The sequence below is a fragment of the Centruroides sculpturatus genome, unplaced genomic scaffold (assembly GCF_000671375.1).
Source record: "Centruroides sculpturatus isolate CEXI.00-Female unplaced genomic scaffold, Cexi_2.0 scaffold91, whole genome shotgun sequence".
In the NCBI taxonomy this organism is placed as follows: Eukaryota; Metazoa; Arthropoda; class Arachnida; order Scorpiones; family Buthidae; genus Centruroides; species Centruroides sculpturatus.
In genome coordinates, this window is record NW_019384299.1 from 115,647 (window position 1) to 128,522 (window position 12,876).

General features: G+C 28.8%; 1 protein-coding gene across 1 annotated transcript in view; it reads right to left on the minus strand.

The window, feature by feature from the left end:
• The window catches only part of LOC111631797 (RNA-binding protein 26-like), a 95,599-nt gene that overhangs the window by 60,278 nt on the left and 22,445 nt on the right, over nucleotides 1–12,876 (minus strand). Inside the window, exon 2 of the mRNA XM_023376142.1 lies at nucleotides 1,927–2,045. Coding sequence (XP_023231910.1) covers nucleotides 1,927–2,045 — 119 coding nt within the window. The remainder of the gene's footprint in view (nucleotides 1–1,926; nucleotides 2,046–12,876) is intronic.

Here is a 12,876-nt window from a genome sequence, read left to right on the forward strand (position 1 = left end):
CCCTATAATTACGATTCCTATAAAACTACGAAAAAATATACGTATTTTGGAAATGTTGAGTCGGATTAGTGTAGAATCAATTAATTTTATGGAAGAAAACCTTTCAATCAGCCGTAGTCCGTAAATTTGACACGTGTCGGGCTGTGATTGGAACGACTTGTAAGAAATCGGATTCCTAATAAATTGGAACGTATCTATATCTTATAGGGGGGTCGACTGTATTTAATTTCTAAAAATAAAATTTTCATATAATATTAAAAAGCCGAAAATACACTTATGAAATAAAATACACTTACGAAATCAGAAAAATATCATGTATTTTTTTAATTGTTTTTTTAAAAGTGCTTTAAAACAGGACCATAATGTCATAATAGTCTATGATATAATACAATGTCACTTCATGCCAACGTTTATTATTATTACATATACTGTAATCCACTCCTGTAACACCACAACACGTAAGTTTTATAATCATGTCATAATAGTCTTTTTCATACAGGGACTTTCTTTACCAAGGAAGTTAGGATAGGACTGTGAAAAGAATAAGTCGATTAACTAATTAAGTGAAAAGTGACCTGTTTACATAATCACTTCTTTCTCCATACAAATAATAGCTTTTGTGTCATAGTCCTGTTTTATTGTACTTTTAAGATATTAAAAAATGCTTTCATTTTATATAGCAATTATATATTATAAAAAGTTAAATTTGCTTAATATGCAACAGCATATTAAGCAAATTTAACTTTTTATAATATATAATTGCTATATAAAATGAAAGCATTTTTTAATATCTTAAAAGTACAATAAAACAGGACTATGACACAAAAGCTATTATTTGTATGGAGAAAGAAGTGATTATGTAAACAGGTCACTTTTCACTTAATTAGTTAATCGACTTATTCTTTTCACAGTCCTATCCTAACTTCCTTGGTAAAGAAAGTCCCTGTATGAAAAAGACTATTATGACATGATTATAAAACTTACGTGTTGTGGTGTTACAGGAGTGGATTACAGTATATGTAATAATAATAAACGTTGGCATGAAGTGACATTGTATTATATCATAGACTATTATGACATTATGGTCCTGTTTTAAAGCACTTTTAAAAAAACAATTAAAAAAATACATGATATTTTTCTGATTTCGTAAGTGTATTTTATTTCATAAGTGTATTTTCGGCTTTTTAATATTATATGAAAATTTTATTTTTAGAAATTAAATATTTAAGTTTTTCACAAACCTTTCTCTAAGGGAGTTAAAAACTATAAAGTTGTAATAAAATATGATAAGTAATAAAAATCGAACTACATATACTTTAACTGAATAGTTAATGAAAATATTGATTGCTGAACTACAATTACTAAACAAATTGATTTCTTTGGATTAGGAACATTAGTCATATTCATAAATCTAAATTGCTAAATATTCAGAATTACAAAAATCTATCTAAAAATATTGATTTCACTAATATCACAACTCTTTTCTAATTTTTTCCTTTTTAATATGTTATCATTTCTCTTTCATTTGATTGGAATTGAAATGAATTATGAAAGTCACAGCTTTACAAAATAATATCAGTTCTATACTATACATTGAATATTGTTAATATCACGGCTCATACAAAACTAAGATAATGAATAGTATCCATTTTTTCCAATACATGAAATAAGCCACTAAATTATACATTTATCTATGTATATTTGAATAATATGCACATTTTTCTTCACAATGACTTAACTGATTACATATAAAATCAAAATAATGGTTTACTATATTGCTTTTAGATATAAATTTATGAGTCTAAATATGTTTAATTAACTGAGAAATTAAAGCAACCTGAGAGCAAGTGGCATGATTAAACTGAATAGATTAAAATAAGCTTATATAGATAATTAATTTTCAACAGTAAATAAATTTACACTTACCTTTTTGTAAAAATACATCCAACTGATCTAAACAAATATCTTTCAAATCTTTTTCTGGTTTATCTTTCTTTACTAAAGCCATTACATATCTTGCCAATGCTTGTGGATCAGCATCGCATCTATAAACAAATCATATTTTATTATTAATTTGAACATATCTGAAATACTTTCAAAATTATCAGTTTATTCAATATCATAAAAGATTGTAGAATAGAATAGAAAAACTTTCATTTGTAGAATTTTGTCTGTTCAAAATTGGTAACTGAAACTTTTGCAAAGATTCGTCACCAGGGGGAGGCTACAATAATCTACATTTACCAGTGCATTTTCCTCAGTAGATATAATCCAAAAATCCCCGGATGGAAAGAAAAACGAAGATGTCTGTAAGATTCACCAGTTTTAATTTTAACTTTGTAATTTTAATTGGATATTTTTCTGTGTTTTTTAAAAGAACGTTTTTAAACTTGATGGCCAAGCAGCCTAAAAAGAAAGATCAGGTCATCAATTGTTTGTATTCTGGAACACAAGAAGTAAATAAATGATGGTTACCAATTTTGGACAGACTACGTCTTCAAAAAAATTAATTTTAGTAAAATTTCCATCCGATGAAATTCTACAATAGTAAATTATTATTTAAAAAATATGTTAAAGAATGTGCTATGAGTAAAGTTATACGCTTCAAATCTAATGTACCTTTATATATCTTAGGCTCAAAGACTGAAAACACTCATTGAGCAAAAAACGGCCACAACACGTTGTGGCTAATTCAAAACAACCACAAAGCGAAATTCATGTCATGGCTTTCATGATATTTGACAACTACGTGTTGTGGTGATTAAGAAAAGCCATAACGCGTTCTGAACGTTAGCTGATGCAACCACAATACAGGATCGTACAAAGCACAGTGGTTTGTAACTTTAAAATATGAATTATAGGCTCGAAACATTTTTATTTACAATTTTTAATGCCAAACAACATTAGTTCTACAATTTTTCCTAGAATTTAATTTTCATACTTAAAAAAATTTCAAAGAAATAAAATATATGGAGAAAATACACATTTGTTTCTTTTGTTTTGCTAAAAAGTGCTAAATGTCTAATTACATATAGTTTTAGGTGCTTGATATACTACACATGATAAAATAAAAATCAGCTGCTAAAGTTAAAAACCACTGTGTGACGGATTTATTATAGTTAAAAGTCACCACATGTTCTGGATGTTAACTAATAACGAGAGATGATGAGAAAATAAAACTTTCTTTTTCATTATGATTTATTTATCTTCAATCATCTTATATACACAAGTAACAAAATTATTCACCATATACAAAAATGTAACTTGGTTACTTTACAACATTTAATTATTCATGCATTTTATGTTCTTTGAGCGACATTTGCATTTTTATTAATACAGTATTTTTACAGTGACACATTATAAACCCTTGCTACTTCCAGATGTTAAAATGGATGCTGAGCGAAGTGTTAATAAAGTTGAGGGTGCGTTCTGAATGTTAATAAAGTTACTGTAGAAATTGTAAATTCATTATAAGCATAAAGTTGATTAAGAAGACTTTCCTTGTTTTCTAACTGATAGAGACCTGATGGTGTAATGCTCATAACAACAGCTAAAATATTTCTGGGAGATGCACGTCCCTTATCAACATTAGGCACCCCAACTAAAACCCGAACCAATTTCAACTGCAAAAAATTACCCTAAATTGAGAAAACTCTCCAAGCTCAAATAAAAAAAAAAAAAAAGACGAATGAATTTATGACGCAGATCCCTGTACTATTATTGTGAAATAATAATCAGAACAATTCTTACTGTTTTTGAAAATTTTAATAACTAAAATGTCTTAAGATTTTTAGGCTTTATCAGAGGTATTAATTTACATCTGATATGGAGAGTGCCAATGGCTCAATGGCATGAAGGTTGAGAAAAGCGAAATCCTACTCAGGTGTAATATACAGTAATACCTCGGTTTTCGCTGACTTTGGTTATCGTCGGTTTCGGATTTCACTGATTGTTTTTGGACGAATTATTGACAAAAATCAAAGTATCACTGTACAGTGTACACCCATCATTTTACATAACCTTGAAAACGAGGCAAAACAGATGTGAGAGTAAAAGTCGCATCCCATTGTAAAATGGAAATTGTAACAAAGCTGTTGGCTTCCTATTGTCTTATGAATTTGTTTTGTTTAAAGGTCTTATTATTTTAATAAGGGTGTGTGAAAAGATGGAATTGACACATCATCATAATGTAATGATATAAAGAAAACCGATTTTTTTAAAAAAGAATATAAGTTCATAGTTTTAATTCTCCTTCTCTTTTGGTTTATAATGTATTGACAATATTTTATTATTAATAGTGGAACTGTCTATCAGAATTTGAAAAATGTAAGAAAGAGAAATTTACTGGTCCAGATAAAAGATAAAATATAACTCATCAATTAAAAAATTTATATACTTGGTAATTTTTAGTTTTTTAGAATACTGTGATGAATTAACTATATTGTGAATACAGTGCACTGTATATATCAAAAAATCCTTTTGTCTTGGTTTACTACTTGTGTTAGGATTGTATTAATGTATGCTAGGGTGGTACTATGCGTATGTAAGCTGATGAGGGGTCTTTGTACCCAAAATGCATTATTACCTAAATTTGATTGCAGTTATTAAAGGCTATTTTTTGTAACATGTATTCTATTTATTCCAGTCTGCTCTGATGTGATAAGCCCTCCAATTTATTAAAACCCTATCTATTAGGATAACTAATTTAATCTAAATTAAAATCATGGGCTTGAAGTGTTATTTATCATCATAAAAGATGATGGATGGTTTTTTAATAAAATTCAGCATAATTATGAATTAGCATTATTTATACAGGTCGTAAAAAAACATATTATATTAACAGGTAAGCTTGGCATTGCCTGGACAAAAAATAAGGGCAGACATTATGATTATTAGATTATTTCGTACTTCTAATCCTTCTATTATATTATATTATAATATTTGATTATATAACTACAAAGGTTATCTTGCATAAGGATTTATAGTACCAAGTGACCAATCTAACAGATTTTAAAATTCTTTAAATTGAGTACAGTAGAGTAATAAAGAATTTTAAAAATATGTTAGATTAATCACTTTGTGTGATAAACCCTTACATAAGATAACCTTTGTATTTACATAATTCAGATACTATAATATAATAAATATTAAAATGAAAACCATATAAAGAGTTTGGTTATTTTAGCCTACCATTGTCATGTTTTATCTCAATACTTAGATAAGAAATGGCACAATTTCATTGGTCAAGTACACACCAATTGAAAAAATTGTTAGAATAATAAAGAAAATATAATATCTTAAATTTTTTAAGATATCGTATTTTCATTATATCATATATCATATGATATCTTAAATTTTCTTATAATGAAAAGGTAGTTTAATATGAAATTGGCTGGTAAAAAAACATCTAATTCCTCTAGTAATAAAAAAATGAAATTACTTTCCAAACAACCCAATACATTCATCATTCCAAATGGAACCAATTTGTTCGAATTTATTTCATTTGAATTTGAACATTTTAACAACTTATGTATATACAAGAGTAAATAAATAGCTAATTAAAAATAATATCAAAATGCATTGCAAATTAAAAAACAAGAACAAAAAAAATTATATCAAATTTAAACGAGACTAAATACTAATTCCTATAATCTCCAGATCATATTTTTATGGATTATTTTTAAAACCCAGCAGTAGTCAAATGGGATGAAGCGAATATCGTTAGAACAGGGCACTCACTGTCCATCGCAATGGAAATGGAAAAAAATAGAGATTTTACAAAAGTAAAATGAGGGACCGATGCCTAAATGCAAAAGATGCAGATGCATTCCCAACAGCTTGGAAATACAAAATTGAAAAAAGTATGCATTTTAAAAATAATCCATAAAAATAAGATCTGGAGATTATAGGTATTAGTATTTAGTCTCGTTTAAATTTGATATAATTTTTTTTGTTTTGTTTTTTAATTTGCAACACGTTTTGATATTATTTTTAATTAGCTATTTATTTACTCTTGTATATACATAAGTTGTTAAAACGTTCAAATTCAAATGAAATAAATTCAAACAAATTGGTTCCATTTGGAACGATGAATGTAAAAGCCTGAAGATGGCCTATCGAAATAGGCTGAAAACGTTCGGAATAAAGAAAAAACTCAGCAAATAGAAATCAGGTGTGTTTCTTAGTATTGTATTATGTAATTTTTCTATTGTAATGCCACCATACTGTTGGTCCGATAAAAAGAACGAACTGTTGCAGAAGGAATTTGTATTTGGCCAAAAGTTGACCTTCTGGAAGAGAGGACAGTCAACGACTACTAATTAATACTGATCTACTATTAATTTGAAAAGTGCTCTGTGTTGGATAGCTCTTGTGATGGCCCCACGTGTGATCAAAGTTGCTAACCTTAACATCCAAAAGGCTTCATATAAGACTTGTTTAGATAAAAAAAATCTTGTAAAATGCAAGAATAATTGCTTTTATGTGATTCCACATAAAAAACCAAAAAAAACAGATTGAAAAAGTAAGCAAAAACATCTAACTTGTAAGTAAATTAAACTTTTGAGAGTTGTGGGATAAGAATACTGGAGCCAAGTTTGATAATAAGACTCAACATGTGAATAAAGTGCATATTACACATATTACAACTACAGGATGTTTTGGATAAGAGAATGTCATGTGACCATGATAATAAATAGAAAAAATAAACATTGACACAGAAAAAGACTTCAAGCTCTACTTTGCGCCTTAAAATCATTGCACATACATTAATTTGGCTGAATGTTAGAACATCTTAAGCAGTATCAGCGAAAGAAGTTTGGGGCAATGGATTTATCAGTTAATAAAAGGAGATGTTTAAGTATGACCTCGTAAATATCATGTTTATAGAAAAATTATTAGAATTAGTTTGGTTTATTTGCTTACAGCAATTCAACACAAGTAATCTGCCAAGGAGGATGCATCTTGGAAAGACTTTTATGTAAAGCTAGCCCTATTTAGGTGGTACTAACGTGAAGAAAACCCAGAAAACTCCACATGGCCAGTCCATTGGTGATGCACAAACACACAACCAACTAGTAGTGTTCAGTAGTTTCATCCACTTGGTTACTGGAAAATACTTATTGGGCTACATTTTGAAAAATTATAAGCTATAAATTCCAACTGTTTCATCTGTTGTTTGTCTTACCTTAATCTCATAAAAGGAGTTAGGTAGATGAAAGATGAAACCAGATAGAGAAAATTTAAGAGCAGGAAGCCCAGATTAACTACACATGAACTGCTAGTTTCACCCAGAATTCACATTACTTCAATGTCAAAATTTTTCCCTGAACAGAGTTACATACATAACTGGCATGACTCTATTGCTAACAAGAAAAGTGTGATGTACAGGGGCAAAACACCACTCCATGCAGGCAAGTGCTATATGCTACCTGTCACAGTAATGGTGTAATGGCACATCTATTTTGTTGCAATAATTAAGTTAATACAGTATATCAATTTTCACAAGAATTATATTTAGTTTATTATTTTGTTAATTTTTTGCCAATAGACAGCCCTACGTGTAAAGCCGGAAAATTGAATGTACAGAACTTAACTGATATATAGAAATCCAATCAATATTTTGGGGTGAGATGTACGACATTATCTAAGTTTGAAGTATGTGAGTGTAACTTGATCAAATGGTCTAGACGTGCATAGCAAACAAACATACATCCTCATTTATATATATATAATATTTAGTAATAAAAACTATATATAGTTATTATAGTCCTTTTTAAATTCTTATCAACATGTAAAAATAAAAGATCAGAGACATGTTACTTAAATTAGAATTACAGTAAAGCATTGATTATCCGACTCAATTGGTGACTGGAGTTGGTCAAATAACTGAAAAAACGGATATCTGAAAAGTATGAAAAAATACATTATTAGTATAGTATATTAGTATATCCCATGTAATTAGAATATCGCTATTAACCTACTTCGCATTGAATTTTCAATGCGAAGTAAATCAATGTTAAGCCTAAAAAATGTTTTTTTAAATAATAATCGTCACTATTGTATCGTTAAAAATTATTTTATTGTTCACAAAACAAAAAACCTCTCATATTTAGAAAATTAAGCCTCATTTAAGTACTGGCCTCCCTTTCATGGTTGAGCCAGTGTTGCCAGCAAAAATTTAACAAAAATATTAAAGCTGCCAAGACATAGCCAAATATTGTAGCGCCACATCATTGTGGACATTTGAACTTGCCAACTAGAATGGGGTCGGTTAACCAATGTGATGGTTGGGGTCAGATTATCGATGTTCTACTGCACTATATTTTCACCTAGTTTTTCAGAACTGATAAGAAAATTTGTCATTAGATTTTTCTTCAACTTAACCCTTTCAAAACATTGTGAACCATTATGAATACATTTAAATTTCTTTATCTTAGCTGTCATGCTCTATCAGTGACACACCATCACAGTAAAATGAAATATAACTTAGCTAGACTACTTTTTTTTATGTTAAAACTACTACAAACTAGGCAAAATCGAAGCAAACTGGTCAAAACAAATTCATTTAATCATTGCCTAGTTGATGGCCAATGCCCATCACTGACTCAATATCATTCTACATCATACCCTTTGATGAAAAGTAGGTGGGCTATTCAACACTTCTTGAATCCAAGAAGTTTGATTTTTTGGATGCTCATGTGCATTTGAAAGTTTGCAATAAAGGAGCATGCAGCTTAGGCCACAATTTGTGCTTCATGCTTGGCTATGCCTTCATTACACTGGGATTACAAAACAGAGCTGTTTGATAGCTTTTCATAGAAGAAAGAACAAGTTATTTCATTGATTTTATTGAAATTTATAAATCTATTGAATCCCAAATCATTTTCATTTATTTATTAAATTTTTGACAAATAGACAACAAATGGAAGCAGTAGAAGTTAACATCAGTTAGCTTTGGCCACTTCCACTTGCTGATGCAAGTATGAGGATCCGAATTTGAACTTTTCGTGTGTTTATATCATTTCACATTGTAGCTATACTTTCATTCGATAACTGTCAACTTTTATACCTGGGAGCTAAACATCTGCTAAGTTCTCAGGCTTAATAAAGACGCTTTCTCAGCACCTTTCGACCTAATACCTCAGTTTCAACAATCCAACATGAAAAACAGACAACAAAGTGAGGCAGTCGTCACCAGTTCCTCGATCGGACCACACGAGTTTTCCCTGTGCCTCGTCTTTGGATATTTCCTCGCTTGTGGATATTTCTTCGCCTAATAACTGTAGAAATAAGAACTGTCTTCTTTTGTGTCCAACTGACTTACAGAAGACCAAGATTTCATACAAGGTAATTATCAACACGTGAACTTCTGTAAACTCTCTCTCTCGAATCGGATCATATCTTAATATCGAATACTTATCAAATCGAGAAATGTATCTAACAGCAGCCCTAATGTATAGCCTATCATTAACCATTAAACAGTTGTTACGTTAAAGCGTCTATGAGTAGGTCACTTCCGGTGCGCTGTCTCTCCTTCTATCTCGACTCCGTTCACTCATGCACGAGAACACAACAGTTTCTGTGTCTAGCCGTGAAAACACAGTGGTGTCAGTCCTGACGAAACTTGTCATTGCAATCTTCGCCGACGCGATGTCAACCCTTCGATCACGTGGTGCCGAAGTATAGGGAGGCCCTTCGGCAATGTCACACAAGTCATCGCCATTTTACAAAACAAACTACCAAGCAATAGTTCATAGAGAGGTAGACAAAATTTTCACTGATTCTATACAATTATGTTACAAATGATATCACAAGTGGCAAATTTGCCTGATCATCAAAGCAAAACTGTCATGTGACCTTAAAAATTGCCTCTGACATCATATCAAAAACAGCAGCATTGCCTCATTTGCAGCAGCCTTTAAAAGTTCATTTTTGGTATGTTACCATACATAAAGCATCTTTACCATTGTATACCATTTTTAGAGCTTAACACTTCTTTGTTGGTATGAATGATATATGAAGTTGAAGTGTAATGAGTGCATATATGGTGGTAAAAAATAACATTTATTATACTTTATATGATTCACTAAAAATAAATTTATTAAGGAAAAAATCATAAAATAGAGCATTTTCCAATAAAACTGAAACTGCTTTTCTTTAAGAAAATAATTTCTTCTCTCAAATTAAGAATTTTTTAAGGTAAAATAATCCCTGTTTGGAACACAATAATAATAATAATGAGAGAACTTACAAAAAGACAAGCATTAAAATGAGTAAATGTTTATCTGCATCTTTTTTGTTGACTTCACTGAACATTCATACATGCCAAGTTGATTAGTCAATGCTAAGATATTGATAATCTAAATGTGGCTTATATTTATAATTCAAAGTTTAATTTATAACCTTTAATTCTTACTTTACTCTTACTTTTAATTTTAAAAGTAAGAGTTATTTTTATTACATTCTGGTGTGTGGAGAGAAATAAGTAATTTATAACCAGAAGAGCAGAAATTACTCTCTTTAATCTTCTATAAATCTATTTGTTTTCTACTGGTTATGGCATGAATTATCCATGCATTCATTATGCTTATTCAAAAAGCACTTGTCTTAGTGTGAACCACAGATAGTAAACAATGAGTGAAATTTAAACAATATAATAATTAACTATCAAATACTACCCTATCTCCAAACATACAAAAGAAAGTTGTTATTATTATCTAATTTATTATAATTAATATCTAGGACTAAACAACTAAAAACAATTCTAAATGAACCAAATCTAATAAACAATATATACATTCAAGAGGACAAATAAAAAAAATTCTTTTTATTGCAGATGTGTTAATATCATTGCCATCTATCAAGCAAAAGCAATTTAATAATCTATAAAAAAATAAATGTCTGAAGATTCTTATAATAATTTTTTTTGTTTAGATAATATGACAATGCTATATTTCTCTTCTGGATATTATACTTGTACTAATGTAGTAAAAATATCCAATCAATACAGCAAATACATTTCCACTGATAATTGTATCTCTTCTCTTAATTACTAATACATCAGCATTGTCTGTTGTCTACAATCTCAAAAAATATTGATATTTTGTATTAAATTTAACAATAATACATTATATTATTAGAAGCAATAACTACAGATTACACTTCTGTCAAAGAATAATTTATTAAACTTTCAAAAAAGACCTGAAAAAAAAAAGAATCAAGTAAAAAATTATTGTGAATAATTCCTTAATAGAAGCATTGGATGAAAAACTATATTAATATAGACATATACTGTACTATATTTTGCTATAACATGTTTCTAATGTACAAATGTGTTCATATGTTAAATAAATAACACAATAAAATCATCAAAACATAAAATCATGTTTCCTCGCACAATTTTTCATAAGGTAGTTACATTTTGTGCTATTGAGTAACACTACATAAACCCAACTGAAAGTAGTGATCCACACTGGAATATGCAAAATCGACATATCACATCTATCTTTTACTCAAGTTTGCTCAAGTATTGTACATTGCCGTATAAAGTGTATGCTGCATTTTTCTCTCAAATCTATGTATTTTTCTTAATAAAACTATTTAATACAGCATCTCAAACACAAGGTTACAAGAATCCAAATAGTATATGAAAAAACTGAAGAAAAAAGTATTAGAAGAAGCATAAAATAAAACATTTTGTAAGAGTATCCACATTTCAAGTGTTTTGTCCCTAATTCTATTTTCCCAATAATCCCTTATTTTTATTGAGTGAAATTTCATAACAAATTTTAGGAAGACATACATCATGTGACAGCAGAAATGACAGTATAAAAAAATAACATCACGACAACTATCAAAGAATAATTATAAATTCAAAATTAAGTTTCAGAATCAAATCTATTACTAGTATAAAAATGTATACAAGAAATGAAGTTTTAGCAAGTCTATGACAAATAACCAATCAAATTGCTCTTCTTTACATTTTCATTTGTTCATTATTTGTATGCAGTCATTCATACAAAGTGAACAGAAAATTATATTGAATAAATCATTATCGTTATTTGTAGAGATGAAATGAATGTCAAATTGATCTTTCTTAGCTAAATTTAATAATAGGTAAATGAAATCATACATTTTCAGTACAATCCACAAAGAAATAAAGCATAATGTGTAAAGAGTAGAAGAGCAGCATTTACAGATTTAGATAAATTTCAATTTCAAAAATTACATTCTGAAATGACACTAAAGACATAAGGTATTACCATTTATAAAGAATATAACTCTGCTAAGTTATAATAGTTGTAAGTTTTGTGTTTCATTTGCATAAGAAGTTTATGAAATCTACTGGATATTTTTCATTCAAGTTTTCATAAACAGTTAAGAAAATAATGCAGAGGAATAAGTTCATATTAGATCATAAACCAAACATTTCATTTAGAAGAACTTTGAAATAAATTTTCTGATTAAGATAATATTCCTCTCTGAAAGAAAACTGAGTGCCAAGAATGTAATAATTCAACCAGACAATGTGGATAAAACATAAATTTAGTGGGGAATCTGCAAATTGAAAACACATTAATTACAAAGAATTTGAAGTTAGAAATTATAGCATTACATTAAAACTTTTAAACTTTTAATTTAATTTCATATAGTTTATATATGACGGGTGGGCAAGCAAGAGTTCAGTGGGAGCCAAAATATAGATTTTGCAAAATGCATGGGAGCCGCAGTTCTGTACTATTTTATTCTGTACCCCGATTTTATTATATAATATAAATATAATATAAAACAAATAATGAATTTTTTTAATAAACATATTTTCACAAAATTGTGGAAATAAAATTGTAAAAATAATAATAAAAAGCAGAAATTAAC